Source organism: Balaenoptera ricei, chromosome 15 (assembly GCF_028023285.1).
Source record: "Balaenoptera ricei isolate mBalRic1 chromosome 15, mBalRic1.hap2, whole genome shotgun sequence".
Taxonomy (NCBI): domain Eukaryota; kingdom Metazoa; phylum Chordata; class Mammalia; order Artiodactyla; family Balaenopteridae; genus Balaenoptera; species Balaenoptera ricei.
This window is the reverse complement of record NC_082653.1, coordinates 65,500,181-65,526,084: the sequence shown is the minus strand read 5'-3', so window position 1 is coordinate 65,526,084 and position 25,904 is coordinate 65,500,181. Positions and strand designations below refer to the sequence as shown.

The following is a 25,904-nucleotide window of genomic DNA, read 5'->3' as shown; positions in this document are numbered from 1 at the left end:
AGAGACCTCTACAACCTCCAAATGGCAGCAAAGATCCTATTTGTTAAGTGAATAAATTGTCTATTTTCTAGCCAGTAAACTTGAGGTCTAGAGTAAGGGGTGGCAAGCTATGGCCCGTGGGCCAAATCCAACCCACTGCTCGTTTTTGTAAATAAAGTTTTATTGAAACCTGGCCAGGCCCATTCCTAAAGTCTTTCACAGAGTTGTGACAGAGACCATGTGGCCTGCAAAGCCACTACTATCCGGCTCTTTACAGAAAAAAATTTAAAGTTGCTGTTATGTAGGATGAATAAGTCTAGAGATCTAAGGTACAGCATAATGATTATAGTTCCTCACACTGTACTGAACACTGGAAATTTCCTAAGGAGTAGATTTCAGGTGCACTCACCACACACAAAAAGTAACCCTTCGAGGAGGTAATATGTTAATTAGTTTGACTGTGGTATCCTTTCACTATGTATATGTATATCACATCATCATGTTGTACGCCTTAAATACCAACAATTTTTCTTAAAAAATAGAATTTTTTAGAAAGTTTGCCTACCCCTGTCTAGAACAATGCTTCATAACATTAATGTACATATGACTCCCTGGGGATCTAGTCAAAATGCAGATTCCGATTCAGCAGGCCTGGGGTGGGGCCTGAGGTTCTGCATTTTTAACGAGCTCCGAGGAGATGCCGCTGCTGCTGGTCCGTGGACCACACTTGGGAATGAGCGTGTCACAAACACTTTACATGTTTCCATCCAGAGAGGGGGCATGAACCAACTTACCAAAACCTCCAGCCATCACGTATTGTATTATCAACGCAGATCATTTAGGAGGTTTATTTGCCAAGTCAAAGGCTCCTCCACTTTCCAAAAGCATTTCCAGCGGCCTGCGTCTGACGACCCTCCTTTTCCCCCTGGTTCATTCACACAGAGGGTGTTTGATTTCCATGACAACAGGGGCCTCTGATGTACAGTCAGCACACCAGATGATGGGGAGTGGGGAGAGAGCCTTCCAACTTTCTTCCATTTTTATAGTTTGTATCAACTTTTTTAAAAAGTCAATTTGGGGGAGGGCTTTTTTATAACAGACACGATGCACATCACTTATATAATAAACGTATGTCATTTATAAATAAATGTGCATGCTCTGGGGTGCATCAGCACGAAGCTTTGAGACAACGGGTAGACATGAGTTATGCCATGGCTGAAACTGGGCCTGGGCTGTGCTCGTAGCCTGAGTCAGGCCTTGGCAGGCTTTCAGCCCCGTGTGGGCCGGCAAAACACGCTGCGTGGGCACGAGTTTTATTCCTCACAGGCACAGCGGCAGGTGTTCCAGAGAGAAAGTGAGCGACTGGGGCACGCTTGAGCCCTGGTGAATGCCAGCCACACGAAGTGTCAGGGCACCTGGCTGAGCATTTCGGGAGAGGAAGGACGGAGTGTGCAGGGAAAGCCAGGAAAAGACCTGCACTGGATCAGTGACAATCACAGCAAAAACTTGCCGTCAGGTATTCAACACCTACTACTTGCCAGCTTCTATGCTAAGTATTACAAATTATTACATTTAATCTTTGTGAGGTAGGTACTGTTATTATCCCCTATTTTATAAAGGAGGAAAGTGAGGCTCAGCGAGGCAGAGGATACACAAAGACTGATTTTTAGAGGTATCAATTCGTAAATGCAGTGAGATTCCAATGAAACACCAGCGGATCTATTTTAAGTTTGAACACGCTAGAACTGTACACTAATGATAACGTTTGCTTCTTTTTGGTGAACACTTCCTCTGTGTCGAGAACCTTCTACCGGCACATCCTTTAACCTCCAAGAGACCCTGCAGGAGGTGAGGCGCCTGCCCTTCCTCCTCGCTGCGGGGAATCCAGTGCCCTCGGAGCTGGGCCGACACGTTGGGGCCCCGCTGAGCCGAAGCGCTGGGGCCCCGCCTGCAGGGGGAGCCCTTTCTCAGCGCCGCGTAATTGTGCCCATGTGCAAAGGAGGCCTAAGTCTTCTCAGATCTTCAGAGTCTCAGCAGAGGCAGAAATCTCGACTTATACTTGAAATCTCCTGATCTTACACCCTGACAACGAATTTTTAGAAATTTTAAAGCACAGCATGGACCCAACAAATCACATCCACAGGTGAGCTGGCTTTGGCCCAAAGACCTCTGCCCTAGATGCTGACTTGTATTTTTACCTTCTGGTACTCTTTCCTCCTAGGGCTCCGAGATGCTTTATCTGCTGTGCCAGGCTGGGATGTGCGCGCTGCTATTGTCCCATCTTACAGAGTCTCAAGGGAAGCAAGCACGTGCCCAAGGCCACTCGGTGGCTCGGAAGCTGGGCTGTGCTTCCTCTGAGTTCTCTGAAGGGGGCCGGCCAGGGGCAGCTTTCAGGCTGTCACTCTGAGCTGCCCGCGGCCGTGCAGGGAGGAAACAGGAGTCAGGGGAGGGGCGGGGGAGGAGACTGGGGTCTACCCAGTCCTCCTGAGCTCTGGGCAGGAGAGCCGTCCGGACCCGAGCTCCCACGGCAGGGCCTCTCTCCTCTGCTCAGGCCGCGAGGTGGCTTTCTCGGGGCCCAGGATGCAGAGGTGGGGACTGTGGGCCGCAGCCGTCCTGACCCTCCTCTCCGCACAGGCCTTTCCGCAAACGGACATCAATATCAGCCCAGGTGAGCACGGGGCCAGGGCTGGGAACAGGTGGAGAGGAGGACACCCCGAAAATGCTTGAGCCGTCAGTGAGGCCTCGCCGCCTGGCCTGCAGGCCTGCCCGACCCAAGGAATGTTGGGGGGGCCAAGCTGAGCCTCCTGTCAGCCCCTCCAGCTCCTCTCCCTCCAGCTCATGGGCACTGTGCTAGGGCCAGACGCAGAGACCTGGTGATAAATCCCAGCTTTGCATCTTAAAAGCTGTATGACCTGGCACAAGTTTCTTAACCTCTCTGAGCCTCAGTTTCCTTCAGAAAACGGTGGTCACAATGGCACCCTCTGGGGCTACTGTGCAAGGGAGATGAGATAATCTGGGGAAAGTGCCTGGCACCACAGGGAGATCTGAAGATGGTATTTTTGTTAGGGATTTGGCATCTGGGCTCCCCACTCCCACCTTGGCTGTGACAGCTGTTCCCAGGGGGCTGGGCAGGCAGGAGGACATAGTCCCTCTAGTGACCTCCCTGGCGGCCTGGCCCAGTGACACCCAGCTCTGCGGATATTCTGTGTCCCCAGGGATTGGGGTCCATCAGCCTCGGGCATGTGACCTCCCAGTGTCCCACTTGGAGGACACGGGGCTTCAAATGAGCTCAATTTCTTCACCCTTGCAACAGGGAGGCTAGGGTGCTGACTCTGGGGTAGGAAGAGTCCCAAGTCCTTCAGTCCCTTCAAGGTGGAGGATCTTGCCTGTCACCTCTACCAGGAGGGTTCTTTCCAAACATGGTTTAAAAACTATAATAATAATAATACCAATAACAACAATTGATACTTTTGTAGCCCTCACTATATGCCAGGCACTGTTTTAAGCACTTTTTACATATGGATTTATTTAATCCTCACAATAACTCTGTGGCAGAGATACTATTTCTATCCCCATTAAAATAAAACTAACACTGTAATAAAACATCCGTAAGATCCCCATAAAGCCATGTTATTGGGCAGTTACAGTGTTGAGGGGAATTTAAATAGTGGGGTGATAAGATTGCAAGATAAAATACCTGATGTCCAGGTGAATTTGAATTTCAGATAAACAATAAACCATTTTTTACTGTAAGTGTCTCAAATATTGCATGGGACATACCTTATGCTAAAAATTATTTCTTATTTATCTGAAATTCAAATTTAACTGGGAATTCTTTTTTTTTTAAATCTGGTAACCCTAGTGATGGGAGATAAAGGGTGGTCAGTTCATTTGGGCAAGCATCAGGGGCTCTGGTCTGCCATAAACTCTCTGAGTGTCTGTATTAGCTCGGGCTGCCATAACAAAATACCGCAGACTGGGTGGCTTCAACAACAGGAAGAGTTCTGGAAGCTACAAGTCCAAGATCAAGATGCCACCTGATCTGTTACCTGGTGACGGCCCTCTTCCCGGCTTGCAAGTAGCCACATGGAGGAGAGAGAGAGTGCTCTGGTCTCTCTTCCTCTTCTTATAAGGGCACTAATCCCATCATGGGGGCCCCATGACTCCATCTAACCCTAATCACCTCCCAGAGACCCCATGAAAACACCATCACATTGGGTGTTGGGGCTTCAACATTGGAATCTGGGGGGCACACAAACATTCAGTCCATAACATTGTCTTTGCCTGCTTGCTCTTGTGCCTCAATATCCTCATCCGTGCAATGGGTGAGCAGGAGAGAAGTTGGACAAAATATCCTTGAAAGATATTTGCGTGTTCCAAGATCTTGCCTTTCTGCCCAGCATAAGAGGAAAGTCCTGAGGCTGCGTTTGAGAGTGGGAGCGATGGGGAGTCCTCTCTCTCTCACTAGCTTGTGACCATGGGATCTTTCTCTGAGCTTCAAGTTTCCTCCTGTGGAAAGTGAGGATGATAGTGGTGTCCATCAAATGTTTTGGGGAATCTTCAATGAGATCATGCAAGTGAAGCACTTAGCACATAGAAAGCACTTGAAAAATGGCTTATTACCTTACTACTTCTGCCACTGTGGTTGTTGCTGTTAAGACAGAATTGACCAGGAGACACAGTTTTCTGCTGTGACAAAATGCCTTCAAAAAGGAACTTCCAGACATCTAGCCCCATGCCTCAGTCCCACTCTACAGATGAGGAGACTGAGATCCCTTCCAACCCAGCAACTTTGGAGACCTCAGAGTTGGAGTTGGAAGGAAGGGTCCCGGAAATCCACTTGGCCCAATCCTTCCACAATACAGCTGTGGAAACTGAGGCCTACAGAGGCCAAATAATCTGGCCAAGGTCATCATCCATCCAGTCCAGCAGAAAGCCCAGTTCAAGCCTGAGTGGATAAATCTGCTGGAGGAAAGTGATTTCAATGCAGAAGAGAACGTGTGAATTAAGTGTGTGTGCGTGAGTCAAGTGGGTGTGTGTGTGCGTGTGAGTGTGCGTGTTGATGTGTGACTAGGGAAGCCTTATCTGGGGTCTTGGTGAGCCCTTGCAGACCATGAAGGTGGGCGCACAACCATAGCCCTCCTTACTGAAAGTGGGCCTGGTTCTTCTTCCTCTCCTGCATCCGGAGCCTTTAGGTACAAAACAGAACAGGGTCATTCCATCCTTCATCCCACTGCTCTGGACCTTTCATGAACATGCAAATATACGCAAATAGTGCAACCCAGCCATACCCTTAGATCTGCTTTGGAAACAAACCTTTAGACACTTCTGAGAGACTAGGAAGGATTTAGCCAGACTAGATCCTTTTCCTAAAACCCTTCTCCGAACCTGGCTTTGATCACTTTGTTTACGTGGATTAACAAATATTAAGTGCTTAAAAGAGGGCCTGGCACCTGGTAAAAGCTACATAAATATTTGCTGTTATGATTCTTCAACCATAACCATAACCTTAAAAAAGTTTCCTTTCCCTGGTTCCTGAGCCCAAGAACTTTCCACAGCAAAGGAAATTCTAGCAAAGCGTTTTGGTGCTCAGGGCCTGCTTCTGCAGGGCTTCAGGGGTGGGAAGGGAGGATCAGTCAAGTTCCGTAGCCTCTTCCTCTCCCCTCCAAGAAACTGGCATTGTGCACTCAGCACCAGGATTATTCCAGGGCCCAGGCTGTTTCTGTTGTAATAGCTCATGTTTACTAGAACACCTACTATAAGCCAGGCACTGGCTTCCCTGTGAAGTAGGCACTATCATCATGCCCACTTTACAGATGAGGAAACTGAGGCACAAAGAGGTGAGTTTCTAACTGGAGTCATCTAACTCCAGAGTCTAAGCTCTGAGGCTGGAGCACAGAGGCTTGGGCAACTGGGTGTCCCTACTTCCTAGAGTACACCCTTCCCCACCCTCCAGTCTGTATCATAGAGTCAGATCCTAGAGTACCCCCACCTGGACACTCTAACCCATTCCCTACCCCTCCTCTATGGTCACAGAGCCCTCTGCATATTTCTAGAATGTCCCTTAGTATATGAGGACTCATTGCCATGTGTGCTATGCATTCCTCCCTCCAGACTGTGAGCAACTTGAGGGCACAGACCTCAAGCCAAATAAGCACCCAGGAAACATTGAATTATTACTTAATTATGTTGGTCTTAGTTATCTCAGGCTGCTGTCACAAAATACCATAGACTGGGAGGCTTAAACCACAGGAATTTATTTCTCACAGTTCTAAAGCCTGGGAACTCCGAAATTAAGGTGTTGACCAATTCAGTTCCTGGTGATAGCTCTTTTCCTGGCTTGCAAATGGCCACAGAAAGGAGAGCTCTGGTCTCTCTTCTTCTCCTAATGGCACTAACCCCATCATGGGGGTCCACCCTTATGACATCATGTAGCCCTAATTTCCTGAAGGCCCCAGCTCCAAATACCATCACACTGGGGGGTAGGGCTTCAACATATGAACTGGAGGGGGGCACACAAACATTCAGTCCATAATGCTGTTAAATTGGGTGTTTAATATATTTGTCTTGCCAAATGAGAAAACCAAGACCAGAAAAAGATGTTTTCTGGAGGCACTATAGTGCTTAGGAATTTTCAAGTCCATCAGACTTTAATCTCATCCTGACACTGCCACTTGCTAGCTGTGGGAGCGAGTGACTTAACATCTTTGAGCCTCAGTTTCTGCACCTATAAAATGGGGATGATACAGATACCCCTCCCAGTTTGGTCTCGACGGTTATATTAACCACGCAATGAATGGCCACTGTTATGAGCAATATAAAAAATCACCCAGTGCTGTCTCCTTTGTATCATGTGACCACAAGAGCAGCCTGGAAGGAGGGAAAGCAAAGCTGAGGCATGAGAGGCCTGGGACCAGCAGTTCTGCACCCCAGAGCCAGGGCTCACTGGGAAGGGCCCACTGAGGGTGGGATGTGTGGACCAGGGAGACAGCAGGCAATGAAGGTGACTGAGCCCTCCCAGTGGCCGCCTTCCCAGACACTGGGAGACACTTCCGACCCCCTGGGACATCTGGGGCCCAGTAGTGACGGGGGGTGGGGAGGCCGCCAATGTGGCCCCCAGAGCCTCCCCCTCCACTCCCAGCTGGCTCTCAAGGCTGATCTGGGCAGGAGGCAGCAGGGTAGTGTGTTTGTGGGCGGCTGGACTGGGGCCAGGGGAGCGAGCAGCCAGATCGTGTGGGAAGGTGACAATTTATTCTTTTAAAAAGAGAGAGATTAAAAAAACAAGTCCTGAACTCCGATGGCATGTCCTCTTTCCTTAACAAGCTCAGAGCTTCCAAAGGCTTTGACTCCCACCCCAGCTGGGAGACCCTGGGGGCCTTTGGTGCTGCTAATTGAAGTAAAATACCATGTAGTTTGGCCTCGGTTTCCAGAGCAACAAGCTTCTTTGTGTATCCCTCCCCCACTTCCACCCCTCCCCTCCGTCACCTCCAGCCTCATCCCTCTCTCAAATTCCCAGCCAGGTTGAACCTTCTGCAATTCTCCAAATGCTCCCTTCTCTCTTATACCTCTGGGCCTTTGCACATGCTGTGCCCGCCACTTGAAACACTCTTCCTCTGACTCTTCCTCATCCTTCAGGTCTCAGTGGGGGTCTCACATCACCCGCTCCAGGAAGCCTCCTGGATCTCCAAATCTGGGTTATGTGCCACTTTTAGGTGCTCCTGTGGCAACACCTTTATTTTCCCCATCCAGAAGGGGACTCACTCTTGTGTCCTGTCATAATCACCAGTGGACACCCTGAAGGCAGGGTTGGGGTGGCCACCAGTTCAACTAGGGAGAGAAAAGGGACAAACAAATGACCAGTTTCCAAAATAATTTGAGCGCTGCTCCCTCAAGTTTTTGCCTGCATGACACAAATCCATATTAATTGCATATTAATGACATTTTATTTCTGTGCTTATTTTTCTTAATGTCAGCCTCCAGAGAGTGTAAGATCCATGAGGTCAGAGGTCACCTCTGTGTAGTGTGCCACAGTATCTCCAGCACATAGCCAACTACCTGAGACCAAGTAGGTGCTCAAATAAGACTTGTTGAATGAATAAGGGGATGAATAAAGAACCAGACCATCAAGATGGAGACAAAAGGAAATGGGCTTAAATGCAGCAGGAATCTCTAAATTAGGTCTGGATCCACACAGCCTGGCTTGAAAACCCAGCTCTGCCACTTAGGAGCTGGGTGACCTCAGGCAAGTTACTCAACCTTTCTGTGTTTTGGTTTCTTCATCTATAAAGGGGGATGATCGTGGCACCTACCTTGTAGGATGTACGAAGACTAAATGAATTGATATGTACAAAGCACCTGACACAACGCCTGGCTCAGACGGAAGCTCAGTAGGGTTGGCCCTGGTTATAATGTCACCATCACTACCTGAGTGTCAAGCTATAAAGCTATAGAGATCTTTTCCCCAGAGAGACACAAATTAGCAAAGGCTACTCTGGGTTCCACGTTGATGAAAGTCCTTTAAGGGACTTCCCTGGTGGTCCAGCGATTAAGACTCCACGCTCCCAATGCAGGGGGCCCGGGTTCGATCTCTGGTTAGGGGAACCTAGATCCTGTGTGCTGCAACTAAGAGCCTGCATGCTGCAACTAAGACCTAGCACAGACCAATAAATAAATAAATTTTTTTTTAAAAGAAGAAAGAAAAAAAGAAAGTCCTCTAAGATCCTTCTAATCCTTGTTTCTAAAATCCCAGAGGTAAAGGAGGTAGGGGGTTGCCAGGCAGGGTGGAGTTCATTATCATCCCAGTGCAAGCGAGTGGCTCCTTTTTGCCTCCCAGGTCCTCCCAATTAAAGGCCTTTGCCTGCCCAGGTGGAAAGGGGAGTAATTGAGCAGTGACCTGTCACAGCCCCATTTTCTGGTATGTTTCACCCCAGGCATCCATAACCACCACTTGCTCAGTGGAGACAATCAAAGGGACCAGGAGTGGGGAGAAGGGCGGGAAGGTGGGGGCTGAGATTCTCCGTTGCTAACGAGCTCCCTGGTGACTCCGATACAGCTCCTCGCAGCAGTCACTGCGCTAAGTAATCCGGAAAACCAGGCTCAGTCAACTGCCTTCGGTGCTGAGTTAGAAAAGTCCCGGCACGCCATCCTAGAGTCAAGATACACCAGGTTGGAGGCATCAGGGCACGTGGGCAGTGCCCACACCCTTCTCACCACCGTCCCCCAAAAGGGGCAGTGGACCCAAAGAAGCAGCACTTGATTCCCTAGCATGCATTTAGTCATTCAAAACTAGTTATTGCACACCTACTATGTGCCAGGCACTGGAGAGAGGGACGATCCCAGCAGACCTTGTGCAGGGGGAGGCCAGACTGAACAAGAATTTACGGGGATGTGTGAAAGGAGGGGTGAGGGGCTCTAGGAGCTCTTAGAGAGGCTCCTACCTCGTCTTCCCTAAAGAAGCCACCATGTGGCTGAGACTCAAAGAAGAAACTCGAATTGGCCGAAGACAGGCTGAGGGAAGTATCTGCAAAGATCTGGACACGCTTTGAGAAATGGCAGGAGCTGAAGCAAATCTGGAGCATGTTGTGAGCGACAGGGAACAAGCTGCAGGGGCAGGTGGGAGCCCTGTTCCCAAGGGTGATGGGCACTCCTGGAGGGCTTTGGTGAGATGAGATGAGGGTGTTGGAAGGATGCCTCTGGATTTGGAAGGTGAGATAAGGCAGGAAGAACAGCCAGGTGGCGATTGAGGAGGTCTCTGAGAGATGACAGGGGGAGGAAGAATGTGGAAGGAGAGACAGAGACAGAGACAGAAGTGGGGGAGGGAGAGGGAGGGAGGAAGGAAGACTGGAAGGAAAGAAGAAAAGAAGGAAGGGAGGAGGGAAGAAAAGAAAGAAAGAAAGAAAGGAATTGGAGAGGTGCTGGGAGATGGAATAAACAAGACTTAAAAATTGATTGGATGTGCGTAGAGGGAAAGAGAGGAGGTAAAGATGATTTGGGGCAAATATCCAACAATGCTAGACAATTCTGGTCAGTTCCAGCCAATTCTTGTCAGTTTTGTCTAATCAAAACTGTGTGTGTATGGGACTTCCCGGGCAGTCCAGTGGTTAAGACTCCACGCTTCCACTGCAGGGGGCACGGGTTTGATCCCTGGTCTGGAACTAAGAGCCCGCATGCCGTGTGTGTGTGTGTGTGTGTGTGCGTGTGTGTGTGTGTGTGTGTGTACACATCTGTGTGCATTTTTCTGGGGAAAGAAAGGAACAGTAGCTTTAATCAAGACAGCTATACTATAATATTTGATATCAAATAAATCACAAAGGTAGAGCAAATGTAATGGGGTATCCTAGGTTGAATCTTGGGAACAGAAAAAGAAAAAACTGGTGAAATCTGAATAAAGCCTGTAGTTTACTGAAGAGTATGTACCCATATTAATTTCTTAGTTATGACAAATATACTGTGGGAATGTAAGATGTTAACATCAGGGGAAATTGGATGAAGGTTATTCAGGGACTCTGTATAATATTTTTGCAACTTTTCTGTAAATCTAAATTTATTTGAAAATAAAAATTTTAATTTTTTTTAAGTGAAGGAAAAGAAAAAGAGATAGAGGACAATGAGGGTGGAAACTTCCAGATCAGACGTTATGGTAAATTAGAGAACAGAAAACGTCTCCACTATAGACATCCAGAAATACAGATAAACTTTACAAACATCGTTTGAAAATTAAGCTGGGCTTCCAAGAAAGTGAGGAGGGCGACCAGGGGCGGGAAACAAAGTTAGAGGTGGAAACCAACGCAGTGGGCACATGCGCGGCAGAGCACTGGGTGTGGTGTCAGCCTCCCTAATACAGAAGCTCGGGCTTCACATCCACACCGGGGAGGGAGTGATGAGACTCGGACTCTTTCACAGAGAGGAGACCCGTGAAGAGTCCCACCTTACAGGAAAGGATTCGCCGAGTGGGGAGGGGGCAATCCTCCCTGTCAGAGAGATGACGAAGAAGTTTGTCAGCTTCATCCCAAACTCAGGGAGGAAATGCAAGACTTCGCCTCTGCAGCATCCTTTGGTGAAGTCTGTACCATTAAATTTAAACACAGTGTTCTAGCAATGCCCCGGGGCTTTTAAGCCATGGGTTTATAATAGTTATATATTTTAACTCCAAAATTAGAAAAATAACACAAAGTCTACTTCTAATCGATTGTGTGGCTTAATTTTTGTTAAAGAAACTACAGGTAGGCTGAGAAATGTGGACGTTTGCTGTGATGTTTTGTGTTGCTGCCCTGTGGGGTTATTTTACATTTTGGAGTTCTGCCTTCCACGTAGGGAGAGGATTCTATTGACATTTGGGGTCAGAAAACCCTTTGCTGTGGGGATGCCCTGGTCATTGTAGGATGTTTAGCAGCATTTCTGGCTTCTATCCACTGGATGCTAATAGCACCACCACTTCTATTTTTGACAACCAAGAATGTCTCCAGGCATTGTTTAATGTCCCCTGAGAATCAGAATCACCCCTGGTTGAGAACCAGTGCTCCAGGGTGATCGACTAAGGGGGGCCTGGGATGTGGCACTTTCAGATTTAGAACTGGGACAGTCCTGGACAAACTGGGGTGGTTACATCCCTTACTTCCATCTCTAATATGAATAGTTAGGGTGCAAAATAATTATAGGATGGGTGAGAGTGGGGAAGGTGGTTTAGCACCAGCAAATATCATACTCTTGGGCTAACTATTCCAGCCAACACCGGGACAGACGTGGCCACGCTCTCACCAATGAGTGTCCTTGGTTACAAGTGATGGGTGGAAAGCAGATGGAAGTGATTTGCTGCTTCTCATCCATGCAAAGGGGGAACTGCTCCAAAAGCAGACCCCTGGGAATGATTCAGCCGGATCTCTCTGTGTGGAAGGAATGGGCAAAAGTCCCCACAGGGAGCTCAGCAACGCCCAGCGTCACAAGGGGTCCTTCAGCCCTCTCAGCATGGAGGCAATGTCCTCCTAGACCAATGCTCTCACCTGAGAAAGGAGGAGACCGAAGTCCGGGGAGGGGCAGGGAAGGGCCGAGGTCCTGAGCCCCCTAACTCCATAAGCAAGAGTTCTCTCCCTTTGCCAGGTAAGGGAGGATTAAGAGAGCAAATTCTGAATCAGCTGGCTCCAGTTTGGATACTGGCACACACTGAAAGACAGTTGGCCGGGACTGGTGGGGAGAGGTGGGACAAGCCAGGACTGACCAGTGCAGCTGCCTAGGGTGGGGGAAGGGCTGGTTCTGATCAAACAGGGAAGCCCAACGGCTCTCATCAGGTACAGGTAGCCCAGATGGAAGCTGCCTGCTTAGCATAGCTCTATTATTTTTTTAAAGCTTTATTTATTTATTTAAAATAAATTCTATCTATTTATTTATTTGGCTGCGTCAGGTCTTAGTTGCGGTATGCGGGATCTTCATTGTGGCATGTGGGATCTTTCGTTGTGGCACGCGGGCTTAGTTGCCCCGCGGCATGTGGGATCTTAGTTCCCCGACCAGGGATCGAACCCTCATCCCCTGCATTGCAAGGCAGATTCTCAACCACTGGACCACCAGGGAAGTCCCAGCATAGCTCTATTGACTAAAGCAACTGTCCCTTTCCTTCCCCAGAAAAATTCATATAGATGCGTATGTGTGCACATACATGCATACGAACTTTTGATTTTGCATTTAATTTCAAGGGATTCACTGGACCCCTGAAGCCCATTAACCTCAGTGATGAAACCCTGAGCTAATCGTTAATAATCATACTATTAGGGAGCATCCCTACATGCCAAGCACTCAGAGACTTTATTTGACCCAATTAGTTGGCTTAGCAACCTGATGAAGTAGAGGCTAACACATGATTAACCATCCTCAGCCCTATTGGTTTCCCATGATGAAGTATCATGTGGATTTTAAAATCAAAGACTTTGGTGTCAGGAGGCCTGGGTTCAAATCCCTACTCTGCCTACTACCAGCAGGATGATCTTGGGCAAGTCACTTAACCTGTCTAAGTCTCAGTTTCCCTCTACATGCTTGACACATCATAAATGCTCAGTAAAGGTGGTCCACTACTTCCTTATTCATGAGCTCAGCCAGCTATTACAGGGGCTTTGAAGGCAAGATTTCACACCCCTGGGCATCACAAAAGGGACCCCAAAGATCTTCCAGTCGGACAGCTGAGAAGGGAAGGAATGTGCCAGCATCACATGGCATGTCAGGTGCAGAGCTGGAGCTGGGACCCGGGCTTCTGCACCCCAGTCTAACAATTTCACCGCTGCCCGGTGCCTGCTCTCACAGATGAGCCATCCAACTGAGTTCCAGGCAGGTTCTCAGCATGCATTTCTCCCCCAGTCAGTCATCTTCAATCGTGGTTTCCAAAAAAAGTACATGCTAAGAGGCCTCCAGAGGGGCTGAGACTTTGGAGAACTTTAGTGTCTCAAACATGGGGTTTTTGTTTGTCCCTTTTCAGAATTAAGAACACATCCTGAACCCCAGTAGTTCCACGGGCTAAAGATATAAATAGTCTTGACTACAGTAGGGAAATATACACCTTGGCCAGAGAGCCCAGAAGTGCAGACTGAAATAAGATACCATTTTTTTGCTTATAAAATTTGCAAAGATTGCCATTAAAGTGGTAACACTCAGCGCAGGCAAGGGCGCTGTGAGATGGGCACTCTCAGACATCACCGTGGGAGCATAAATTGCTTTCAGGAGGCAACTTTAGCAAATTGTATCAAAGCCTTAAAAATCTATCCCCAGAAAATCATCAGAAATGCTGCAAAAGTTTATGCACAAGGCTTTTCATCTCAGAATTATTTCTAATTGTTTTTTAAAAAGAGAAAACAATCTAATTATCCCAAAATTGGGGAATGATTAAATAAACTCTAGGGGGGCCACTCGGGAATATTAAAGAGCTATTTGAAACAATGTTTACAAAAATTTATAATGACATGAGGGGAAATGCTTATACTCTTAATTTTTAGAAATCAGAATACTGAGAGGGGTGTATGGTCAATATAACACAACTGCATTTTTAAAAAATCTTTGCATTCAACATGACAAGAAGAAAAACACTCTAATGTAGTAACGTTTTCCAAGGATTCTGTAATGAGCACATATTACTTTTATTATTTTGTAAACTTTAGGTATGCGTTAATCATAAGGCGACACTTTTTACTTTCATGCTTATAAAGATGTCATAAGCTGTAGCATCAACGTTTGCACGGCCAATCTTCTTCCCAATCCGTATTCTCTCTGCCCCCAGCCATGCCAGAGCTGCCCCAGGCTTCCCTGTGCCCACTGTTCTGGATGGAGTTCAAAGGCCACTGCTATAGATTTTTCCCTCTCAATAAGACCTGGGCTGAGGCTGACTTCTACTGCTCTGAGTTCTCCATCGGCAGGAAGTCCGCCAAACTGGCCTCCATCCACAGGTGAGTGGACTCCTCTGTCTTCTGCAGCCCAAACAAGCACCCCCTTTGGAAAGGGGTGTGGAGAATGGTGTGTCCCACTGGCGTTTCTCTTTGGTAATTTCAGCTTTTATTCAGCCCAATTTCTCATTGAAACTGGCCTTGGCAGTAGAGGACAAAGCATTTAGCAAGGGTAGCAAACAGCAGGCTGGAAGGTCCATTTTTATAAGTGCCAATCTTGTGCTGTGCCCTGTTCTGTATCACGGGGGGTTTGACCCTATGATATAACTCACATAATATGTATGTAAAGAACATAACATAGGACATGATAACTGACATTTATTTGCTAAGAGTTTATAAGCATCAAGTTCCCGCAAACCATGTTAGGTAAGTATCCTCATTTCACAGATACGGAACCTGAGGCTCCAAGAAGGTAACTTGCTATAAAGTGGTGGAGCTGGGATTTGAACCTGAGCAGTTGGGTTCCATAGCCCACCCACCAAGGCCTCCTTCAGTGTTCCTCCATGCCTCCTAAGCCCCAGCCATGCTCACCATCTCGAAGTCCTCCAAAGTGGTCCAGGCCATTTACGCCTGCATTCTTTGCACATTCTGTTCCCTCCACTGGGAATTCCCGTCCCTATCTTCTCCTCCAGGGAGACACTTCCTTAACCTTCCAGACTCAGCTCTACCATCTTTCCACCGAAGTCACCCCTGACTCGATGGCACCTGACTGCACTCACCACCCACCTCTCCAGGAGCACTTTCTTCATCACTTTAGTGACTTCTTTTCACATCTGTCTTCCTTGCTGATTTGTGGGTTCTTTGAAGCCAGGTGTGATGTGTTCCATTGCCACTAAACTACAAATTTACAATCTTACCTCATTTTTCAAGAACCTCAGAGACTTGAAGTTAGAATGACGGTTGGTTCTTTATGCTTTAGAGTCACTGAGTTTTGTTAAGAGTGGGGAAGGGGTCCTCAATCTTTGTTTCCAAAGAAGCCTTGAATCCTTGCATCAACTCATTCAGCAGATTTATTGAGCACCCACTGCATCCTTGGTGGTGTTGAAGAATATAGTGAGGTAGTCAGGGTCTGACCAGGAAAACAGGAACCACTACAGACATTTAACACAGAGAGAATTTCATGCATACACAAGTGATGGACTCTGAGAACTTAAAGAAGCAGTAGTGTATCTAGAGACTCACTCCAGCAGGAAGCCAACTCCACCCCTAACTGGAGGGCGGGCCAGTCCTATGGGAGCTGGAGCCACAGAAGGCAGGCAGCCCCTGCCAACACCTCCCCAGGCAGAGAGGGAAAGAAATACCCTGGCTTCTCTCTCCCTCCCATCCTTCCCATCAGTGCTTCCCATCACATGGAGGGCAGCTGACATGGAAGCCTGGGAAAGGCGATCTTCGGGGGTCAAATCCCCTGTGCTACAGAGCACAGCACGTGACTGGCACTTATAAAGATGGATAAAATAAGTTCTCAAAAATAACCAACCTATAGAGGAAAATGAAATATATGCAATAAAGAGTAAATTTAAAAGTGATTCCAAATGAAGATTTCCCTTTGGCCAGTCCACAGGAAGGACGGCTCAGCCTGCCTCACGGTGCATGTAATCTACCCCTTGGTTTAATAGGCATTAGAAAGGATTCCAGGCAAATTCAGGGGTTTTCCAACAGCCCCTGACCCAGATCCTGTTCTTTTCTGCCTGAACTTACCTCCTTCCTCTCTTCTCAAGTCCTGACATCCCTCTTTTTCTCTCTTACACTAATGTTTCCCAAATGTTATACCAGCATTTCCCCTCTTATACAGGTAGTTTTCCACTTTGGTATATAATACTTTCCCAAAAACATGTAGAAAAGTTGAATTTGCACAACGCATTCATCTGTTGTAAGTTCATTTCCCATAAAGCTAGACAATATTATAAAATCTCTAATTACATCTTGTCTTTGAGACACAATCCAATTTTCTAATTCTGGCATTTTTTCATGCTTTGTAATTTTGTTCTTTTCCTTCATAATTAAGCACACTATCAACTTATGTTCATGGAGCGTCTGATTAAAGTTTAAGGTTTTCATACTTTCAGCTTACCTAATAATTTCCATCTTTGCTTCAAGTGACAGTTGAATTAAGTTCATTTGATCTCTGCTCCTTACTACTTGCAGTAGCACCTTGGGCCTTTCTATCCCCCAGTTATTTTGACCAGATATGGGGAAAATGCAATAAAATATTGAAATAGTTTCCTGAGTAGGTGCCGCTGAACAAAGATGGCACTAGTGCTAAAATGCCTGGTCATCCCCAGATGACCCCTCACCATGCATCTTCAGCAGTTGATGTAGGACACCCCGAATTGTGCATGAGAGGGGCACTTGGGGATGCCAGTGCCTAGCTGGGTAGGACCAATGGCAAAGACCCATTGGACTGGAGAGCACTTTGTCCCCAGAAATCTACCACTCTGCTATTAGACAGAACACATTGTCTTGGAACATCGGCATTGAATAGAGCCTGGTGATGGTGTGAGATAAGATGTCAAATAGAAAAAAGGCGTCGTGTGGGTCCATGTTGGTCTCTCTCTTTGGGGAGACCAGCCCATCAGAAATAGAAAACTAAACCAACCAGCCTGCCCTGGGGAGCCTGGAAACTTTGTGCTACAGGTGGGCAAGAATTGGATAGAGGGTGCTCATGGAAGGTTTCCTGGAATAACTGGTCCTGGATCAGGATCTTGAAGGCTTGGGAAGCTTAGGGAATGGGGGCAGCAGATGTTCTAAAGGAAGAAACCTGTGCAATGTTATGTGCATTGATTGAGGGCATTAGAGTCAGTCAGCCCTAGGCTAGTCCCCACTCCATCACTTCCTACATGGGCGACCTCGCCCAAGTCCCATAAACTCTCTGAGCCAGAGTCCTCAGCGGGGAAAGAGAAGTAGTCACACTGACTTTAAGGTTGAGGGGCTTTAGAGGAGATAAAAATGGATCTGAAGTTCTTACACAAGTGTTTGGGTAACTCAGTGCTCCATGGTGGGAGCTGTTATTATTTTTATTAATTATAATTATGGGTGTCTCAAGAGGTCAGTGCTTACTTAGCGTGAGCACGTCAGGTCATCTTTCTGAGGGCAAGTAAGCCTTGACTCACCCGCCCTCTTTCCTTTCCATTGCCTCTAATAATATCTGTCTTAGTCCATTTAGGCTGCTATAAAAAAATATCACAGACTGGGTGGCTGATAGACAATAGAAATCTATTTCTCACCGTTCTAGAGGCTGGAGTCCAAGATCAGGGCTCCATCATGGTCAGGTTCTGGTGAGGGCTCACTCCCTGGTTTGCAGATGGTCATCTTCATGCTGTGTCCTCACATGGCAGAAGGGGCAAGGGATCTCTCTGGGGCCTCTTTTCTAAGGGCACTAGTCCCATTCACAGGGCTCCACCTTCATGAACTAATCACCCCCAAGGGCCCCACCTCCTAACACCATCACATTAGGGGTTGGGATTTCAACATATGAATTGTGGGGCAGGGGACTAACATTCAGTTCATAACAATATTTGTTTAGCAATCCCCAGCATGTGACTGCCTAGAGCACTGTGTTGAGAAGGATTCTGAGAGCCAGAATTCTGAGTGCTTCTGGGATGGACTAAGAATGTCTTCCACAAACACAAAATTAAGGAGAGTAGATATGTGTGCTTTGACTTGCCACCAACGCCTCAAGCAAAAGGAAATCTATTGGTGGGTGTTCTAGACAAGGTGGCAGCCTGTAGAGAGCGGTCATTTAGAACAGCAGCCTCCAACCTTTTTGGCACCAGGGACCAGTTTCGTGGAAGACAGTTTTTCCATGGACCAGGGCAGGGGTTGCGGGGGTGATGGTTCAGGCGGTAATGCAGGCGATGGGGAGCAATGGGGGGCGGCAGATGAAGCTTTGCTCGCTGGCCCGCCGCTCACCTCCTGCTGTGCGGCCCGGTTCCTAACAGGCAGCGGACTGCTACTGGCCCACGGCCCGGGGGTTGGAGACCCCTGATTTAGAAGACGCCAATGGGAGCAGATATACACCGTTGTAACGTAAAGGGTACCTCAACATAGTCCTGTTTTGAAGTGAGTTATTTGTTAGGTGTTTGTTAGGGCTGGGGCTGATTATTATTACTTTGTAATGATTTCTTCAACACACCAATGTTCACCTTTTAGTGTCATGTGGAAGCCAAAAATGTGGAATCCCTTGTCCAGTGGAATCTGTCCCTCTGGGTCTGTGAACTGTGCCTGTTATTTGTTCGTTTTCTGTCACATCCCATGCCCACCCTTCTCATCCCTGCAAATGATGTTTCCCAGGCTCATGGATATTGGGGCACTAGGTGAGCGGTTACCTCGGCCCCCCTCCAGGGCCTCCAATGCAGCAGCTCCAAGTATCATGTCCACACACAGCTACAGCCCCAGGAAGGAAGGCAGTGGTGGAAACTGGGGCCTTTTCCACACACCACTCTCCATTTATAGGGGAGGAGAATATTTCCAAGACGTCCTCCGCCAATTCCCCCATACATCTAATTGGCTGAGCTTGGTCAGATGGCCAATGTTAGCTGCAAAGGAGGCTGAGAAAGTGAAATCTGGCCTTCCTAAATTTGATTGTAGGCAACGGGCAAAAGGATTAGGAATGACTGTGAGGTAGGTAACCTGTAGCGTCTGCCGCTGTGCCTGTTTGATGCGAGGATGAAATGAGTTCATGTATATAAAACATTCGGCATAGTACCTGGCATGAAATCAGTGCTCAAGAAACATTTTAATGACCTGAAGAAAAAAATCTGTGTTCCTATCTATCTATCTATCTGTCTATCTATCCATTCATCCATCCCTATTTCTCTGTTGTTTTTGGCAGCAGACTGCCTCCAGGGTCCTCCATCAATTTCTTTTGTTGGGTGAATTACTTTATAAGCTCTTTGAAATAGGAGGTGAAAATCCCCCAAGAAGACACCAATGCCTTCTGCTATGGTTTGAATGTTTGTGTGCCCCCAAGATTCATATGTTGAAATCCTAATGCCCAATGTGATGGTATTAGGAGATGGGGCCTTGGGGAAATGCTTAAGTTCTGAGGGTGAAGCCCTGATCAATAAGGTTAGTGCCCTTATAAAAGAGGCCCCACAGAGCTCCCCTGCCCCCTTCTGCCATGTGAGGGCACGGCATGAAGTCTGCACCCAGAAGGGGCCCTCACCTGACCATGCTGGCACCCTGATCTTTCATTTCCCAGCCTCCAGAACTGTGAGAAATAAATTCCTGTAGTTCATAAGCCACCCAGTATGTGGCATTTTGTTGTAGCAGCCTGAATGGCCTAAGATACCTGCTGAAGAGGGTGGATTGATAATTGCAGGATTTGGTTTTGCTGAGTCGGCTCTGCAGGTTCAAACCTCGAGCTGAATTTTCCAGCAAAACAAAAGATTTTGAAGATGTTCTGTGAGGAAGGATTAGGAGAGAGGAGGCTATGTAAGGACTGGCGCCGTAAGGGGGGCTTTTGAGAAAGAGCAAAAACACCCAGTGGAGATTTTCGTTATTTGATGTGTACAATGCAAAGTCAGCTCCTTTCTTTGTCTCTTCAATATAATCCACCTTGTTTGCTAGTGTTTTTACATTTCTAGGATGAGTAACAGTGCTGAGTCCTGCTTTTGGACCAAATCCAGCGATGCCCCTGAGAGGACAGCCCATATGGGTGCCTTAGTTAAAAAAGGAAAAGGAGAAAGCAGGACTGCATCACATCCTCTGTTTACTTTGGTCTGGGAGGGCTAACAAGGACTTCTGTCCATTTTCAACTCAATCCTATGGCAAGAGGCAATGAGTAACAGGCTACCGGCTTTCTTACCTTCGCAGCTGGGAGGAGAATGTCTTTGTGTATGACCTCGTGAACAGCTGCGTTCCTGGGATCCCAGCTGACATCTGGACAGGGCTTCACGATCACAGGCAGGTGAGGAAGTGCTGACCATCAAGCCCTTTTGGAAGTTCCAGCCAAGATTCCATTTTGACTTAACCAGCCTTTCACGTGGAACCTGTGTGCCAGGTCACTGCTGTGTGCCCAGCACACAGAGAGATCAGACACGATGATGCCCCAGTTAGAATATGATAATCGTTGTGAAAGAGGGTATTATGGGAACATATTGGATGGCCAGGGATGGCCTCTGTTTAGGTTTGGGTTCTCCAAAAAACAGACACAAAAACGTGATTGGATGGGTAAGAGGCTTTTGAGGGAAGACATTTGTGAAGGAAAAAAGAGGGGAGGGTTGAAGAGGCAGGGAAGACCTTCAGGCCATGATGTGGGTCTGAGCCCTGTGAAAGAAGAGGGGGAGGGAATGGCTGAGCGGGGAGAGCCTTAGATCACAGCTCACCCTGGAAATTCTTGGCTAAGCCAGTGGGGTGTCCCCAGGCAAAGGATGCCCATTCCAGGAGTCCCACATTGGGCAGGAGCAAGCCAGCACTAGTACCCCTGACATGCTAAGTCACTAACTGGGAACAACCTGGAGGAAGCACTGTCTCACTGTGAATGCAGTGCTGGGTCCAAGGGGCTTTCAGTCAGCCACGCTCCCTCAGCTGGTCCTCCTGAAGGAGCTCTGAGCAGTGCACGTCTACAGCTGCCACAGCCTCCCTGGGTAAGAGATATTTAAGCTAACGTCTAGTGGATAAATAGGAATCAGCCAGAGGAAGAGCATTCCAGGTAGAGGAGGGCACAGCATGGGCAAAGGTCCTGAGGTGGGAGAGATCACGGCACACTCAAGGACATTAAAGACTAGTGTGTCTGGGATGCAGAACGGCGCAGGGGTGAGTGGAATAACGGTGGAGAATAAGGCCCAAGAGGCTGGCTTGGGCCAGATCGCATACCTGGCAATATCACGGCACACTCCACCTGGAGATTTGGTCTCCACGCTTTCCGTGGACAAGTCGTATCCTGAGCATCTCTCCTGCATGTATGCCTCCAGCCCTGCCTCAGATAGGGTTCCAGTTCCAGCTCCTGTTCTGCCACTTACTGGATAGTAGGTGACTTTGGGACTTTTTTTTTTTTTTTTTTTTTGCATCTGTGAGCTTCAGTTTCCTCAGCTGTAAAATGGGATGACAATAATAGTGCCTGGTTGTAAAAAGTAAATGGGCCAAGGTGTGTAAAGGACTTAGCCTGTGCTCGGCACACTGTGAGAGCTCATTAAGGGTGGTCGAAGTTGCTATCAAAGTAGCAGAAGTGGGACTTCCCTGGTGGTCCAGTGGCTAAGACTCCGCGCTCCCAATGCAGGGGGCCTGGGTTTCGATCCCTGGTCAGGGAACTAGATCCCGCATGTATGGTACAACTAAAAGCCTGCATGCCACAGCTAAAAGATTCTGCATGCCACAACTAAAGATCCTGCATGCCGCAATGAAGATCCCGCGTGCCACAACTAAGACCTGGTGCAGCCAAATAAACAAATATTAAAAAAAAAAAAAGTAGCAGAAGTATCAATAGTGGCCAGACTCAGTATAGATATTTTAAAAAATCAATAGAATTGGGCTTCCCTGGTGGCGCAGTGGTTGAGACTCTGCCTGGCGATGCAGGGGGCGCGGGTTCGAGCCCTGGTCTGGGAGAAGCCCACATGCCGCGGAGCAACTAGGCCCGTGAGCCACAACTGCTGAGCCTGCGCGTCTGGAACCTGTGCTCCGCAACAAGAGAGGCCGCGACAGTGAGAGGCCCGCGCAACACGATGAAGAGTGGCCCCCGCTTGCCACAACTAGAGAAAGCCCTCGCACAGAAACGAAGACCCAACACAGCCAAAAATAAATGAATAAATAAATAAATAATAAAAATAAAGGAATTCCTTTAAAAAAAATAAAAATAAAAATAAAAAATAAAAAATCAATAGAATTCATCTGGCAAAAACTTGTATAGAAGTTGTAACATTAAAAAACCCAAAATGTCCCATTATAATAGTAACTTTAAAATTGGCTTATGAATATACTTAGAGTTAAGGAACTTGTATAACAAGACCTAAGAATAATAATAACAAATGATACAGTAAAAGGACTTGTTTTTATATTTTTCTTTTCAAGCCTAGGCACCACGTGCCAGGCACTAGCTAAGTCTCTTAATGCTTTTAATTCATTCAATTCTCTCAATAATTCTCTGAGGGAAATATTAGCTCTATTTTATAGCTGTGGAAACTGAGGCTCAGAGAAGTTAAGTAACTTGTCCAGATTGCAGAGCTAGGAAGTGGGTGGAGCTGGAATCCTAGGCTCTAGTCTCTCTCCCAGAAGGAGCATGCAGTTTCCATTATATGACATGGCCTCCAAAATCATCAGTGCTTTGGGAGACACTTCTCTAAAAACTTGAATAAATGGAGAAATGACTTTTGTTCCAGGACATTGCAAAGAAGTAGTTCTTTCCATAGTTAATTTGCACATTTATTGCAACACCAGTCAAATTCCCAGCAGGACTTTTCTTGTAATTGGGCAGACTAGTTCCACAGGAGGCAAGAAAAATACACACTATTTGGACAGAAAGAAAAGAGATGAAGCGTGACTCCCACCCACTGGTAAAAAAAAAATTTTTTTTTTAATATGGTAGTTAGGGTCTTGAGTACTAGAGTCAGATAGACCCGGGTTTGAATCCTAGCACTAATGCTTTATTAACTGTGAATTTGGGTAGACTAATCTGAGTCTCAGTTTTCTCATCTGTAAAATGGAGATGACAACGCCTGCTTTGCAGGATGGTGAGGATAAAATGAGTAAAGCACACCTGGCATGGTACATAATAAGCCCTCAACAAACGGCAGCTAGTAATATTACCAGCCAGAGCCAGAACCAAACTCAAGTTTGGCTGCTCGTTGCTCAGAAGACAATGTTCGAGAGACAGGGTTGGTAGAACAAGAAAGATGCTTTATTCCAGAAGCCGGCAACCTGGGGAGATGACGGACTAGCATCCCCAAAACCGTCTCCCAGTTGCTGGTTAGGAGACAAAGGTTTTAAAGGGGAGTTTCAGGGGTGCACAGGCAGGGGGGCTATGAGCAGAACAGCACAGCCAGCTCCAACAATCACCTTGAAACTGGTCATGCGGTGGTCGGATCAGCACCATCTTGATTGTTTTAAGCATAATCTTCAACTCCAGGGTCAGTTTGTTCTCACTTCCTTGAGGCCAGTTCTTGGCACTGAGCTAGCCATAGATTCAGCGCTGCTCAAGATGGAGCAGCTTATGTCATGGCTGCAGTCTGGTCATCATGCAGTTAGCTTTTTCCCTCTGGTGGCAGTCATAATATCTGCAAAACAACTCACGAATGTGCATAGGACACTGTGATCTATATCTTTCAGGAAGGAACTAAAGATTCTGTGACTCTATTGTCCTAATCATTAACTGTTTGAGCCTGCTTTTTTGTGACTCAGGGAGGGGCTGGGAGACTATAGCTTTTCTGCAAACAAGAGGCAGGGGACATGGAGGGGCTTTTGTACCTGGGAGGGCCCTGTAGGGTCCTGCTCAGTTTCAGTAATGGTGGTTAATAATAGTATATCAGATAAAAGTGAGGGCTTCTGCACTGTTAGATATGGAGGCATTAGAATGTTACCCCAAGCTGGAGCTGGCTCAAATGCCTGATCTTTCTCTCCTTGGCTTGCTTCCTTTCCTCTGGGTGCAACCCCCCAGGAAGGGCAGTTTGAATGGACAGACGGCTCATCCTATGACTATAGCTACTGGGATGGGAGCCAGCCAGACGATGGCATCCATGCGGACCCAGAAGAGGAGGATTGCGTGCAAATATGGTACCGACCCACCAGCGGTGGGTGCCCTTGAGACCAGGGCTCTTGCAGGGGTGCTGGGGAGGTGCCAGGGATAGCCAGGAAACTGTGAATTATTCAACACCTTGGAGAGTGACCAGAGGTCACTGGGGGGTGGGGGGGTGTTAGGGGCGTGGCAGTTCCCTATGGCGGATGCATTTTAAACAATGTTTAATGGTGCGTTGTTGACATGCAAACTGTGATTTGGATGGAAAGACATTAGAGATAGAAGCATGAAAAAAAGAAAGAAACTTGTATAGAGACCAAAGGATGGTGCTTTTATGTCATCTCCCCAATGCACCAGAGGCGGCTCGTGCTCCTGGACATTAGAACGAAGGGATGCCTGGAGGAGTGCCCAGGTGTAGTAGGGAAAAGAGCACCCAGATGGGTACAAGTACTGGCCCTGTTGCTTTCTAGTTCTGTGTCCTTGCAGGCAATTACTTATTCTCCCTGAGATTCCCTTTTCTCTTCTGCAAAATGGATTTAATAATCGTTGCTACCCCCAGGGCTGTTCTGAGCATTGAAGGAGATATAGTTGATACAGCACAGTGGTAGGAGCATGGACTCTGGAGTTGAATGTCCTTGTCTGAACCCCAGCTCAACCACTTATGAATTGTGTGGCCCAAAGTAAGTGCCTTAACCTCTTGGTGCCTCAGATTCTTCATCTGCAAAATGGGGCTAATGACACAACTCACAGGGTTGATGTGAAGGAAAAAGAAGATAAGAGACATAAAGTGACTGCAATGGTTTGCACGTGGTATCAGCAATCACCACCATCATCGTGAACGACAACGTCACTGCTCACACCAACCTTAAGAAGTAAAAACTATTAATATTTCCATTTTGCAGATGAAGAAATCAAGACTCAGAGAAGTTAAGTGACTTATTCAAGTTTGTCCAGCAAGCAGATATGGAGCTGGGTTTCAAACCTTTATCTACTCCAGATCCAAGTGCTGAACTGCTGCCACTCCTACTTCACTCCTTTTTCTTTTTCTGATTAGGGGAGGGAGGCGTGGAACAGTGACTTCCTATCCTGGGAGCCGGAGCTGGGCCAAGCCTCTGGGTGAGGCTTGTCCTGCTCCTCCACAGTGGCAAGTCAACACTAGCCTTATGAGAGAGTAAGGCTGGACAGCAGCCTCATTAAGCATCAGCAAGAAAGGAATGCCAGTGTAGACACCAGGCCTACGGGAGAGGACTTTTACTCTGGTGGGATGGCGGGGTTACTTTTACTGTGGTGGATGGACCTTCACGCAGAGTCTCTGCTTTTTCCCATCACAGCTCTGAGGTCATGGAATGATAACACCTGCAGCCGAAAGTTCCCCTTTGTCTGCAAGATCGCAGCTCTGACCATTCACTGATCCAGTCTCGCCCTCTCAGAGCAAGCCCAACTCCAGCATCGACTTGTAGATGTACCTAATGTAAAGTCGACACTCAATAAATGTAAAACACACAGAGGAGACAAATCTCCCAGACAGAGATTTTATACAAGCAAATCTTAAGATACAGAGTGATCACTTGGTGACGAGTGACAGGAAAACCAACTCAGCTGGCTTGATAAATAAAGGATGGTGGATTTATTGGTCCAAGTAATAAAAGTCCAGGGGTTGTTCTAGATTCAGAGTTGAATCTCACTGGCCTGGCTCAAGGCACATGCCCATTCTTGAAGCAATCTCTTTGGCATATGCTGGTCGGCTAGACCCTGCTTAGATGCACATGGCTGGGCAGGAGGGGTGGGGTCAACATCACCTGAACCACATGGGCCCAAGGAGGAAGGTGGTTCCCCAAGGA

At 47.4% G+C, this 25,904-nt stretch overlaps 1 protein-coding gene across 1 annotated transcript; it reads left to right on the top strand.

Moving 5' to 3' along the window:
* Window positions 1-2,559: 2,559 nt before the first annotated feature.
* Window positions 2,560-25,474, top strand: CLEC19A (C-type lectin domain containing 19A). The gene is made up of 5 exons (XM_059898640.1): window positions 2,560-2,647; window positions 14,234-14,399; window positions 20,211-20,304; window positions 23,986-24,118; window positions 25,395-25,474. Exons 1-5 carry the CDS (start codon window positions 2,560-2,562, stop codon window positions 25,472-25,474), a joined length of 561 nt encoding a protein of 186 aa, XP_059754623.1.
* Window positions 25,475-25,904: the final 430 nt, after the last annotated feature.

Bases quoted from the DNA above. Each gene is read 5' to 3' on its own strand.
- CLEC19A (XM_059898640.1), top strand. From the start codon at position 2,560: ATGCAGAGGTGGGGACTGTGGGCCGCAGCCGTCCTGACCCTCCTCTCC. The intron at 14,400-20,210 runs GTGAGTGGACTC...TTACCTTCGCAG, and splicing joins AAACTGGCCTCCATCCACAG to CTGGGAGGAGAATGTCTTTG. The intron at 20,305-23,985 runs GTGAGGAAGTGC...GCAACCCCCCAG, and splicing joins GGCTTCACGATCACAGGCAG to GAAGGGCAGTTTGAATGGAC.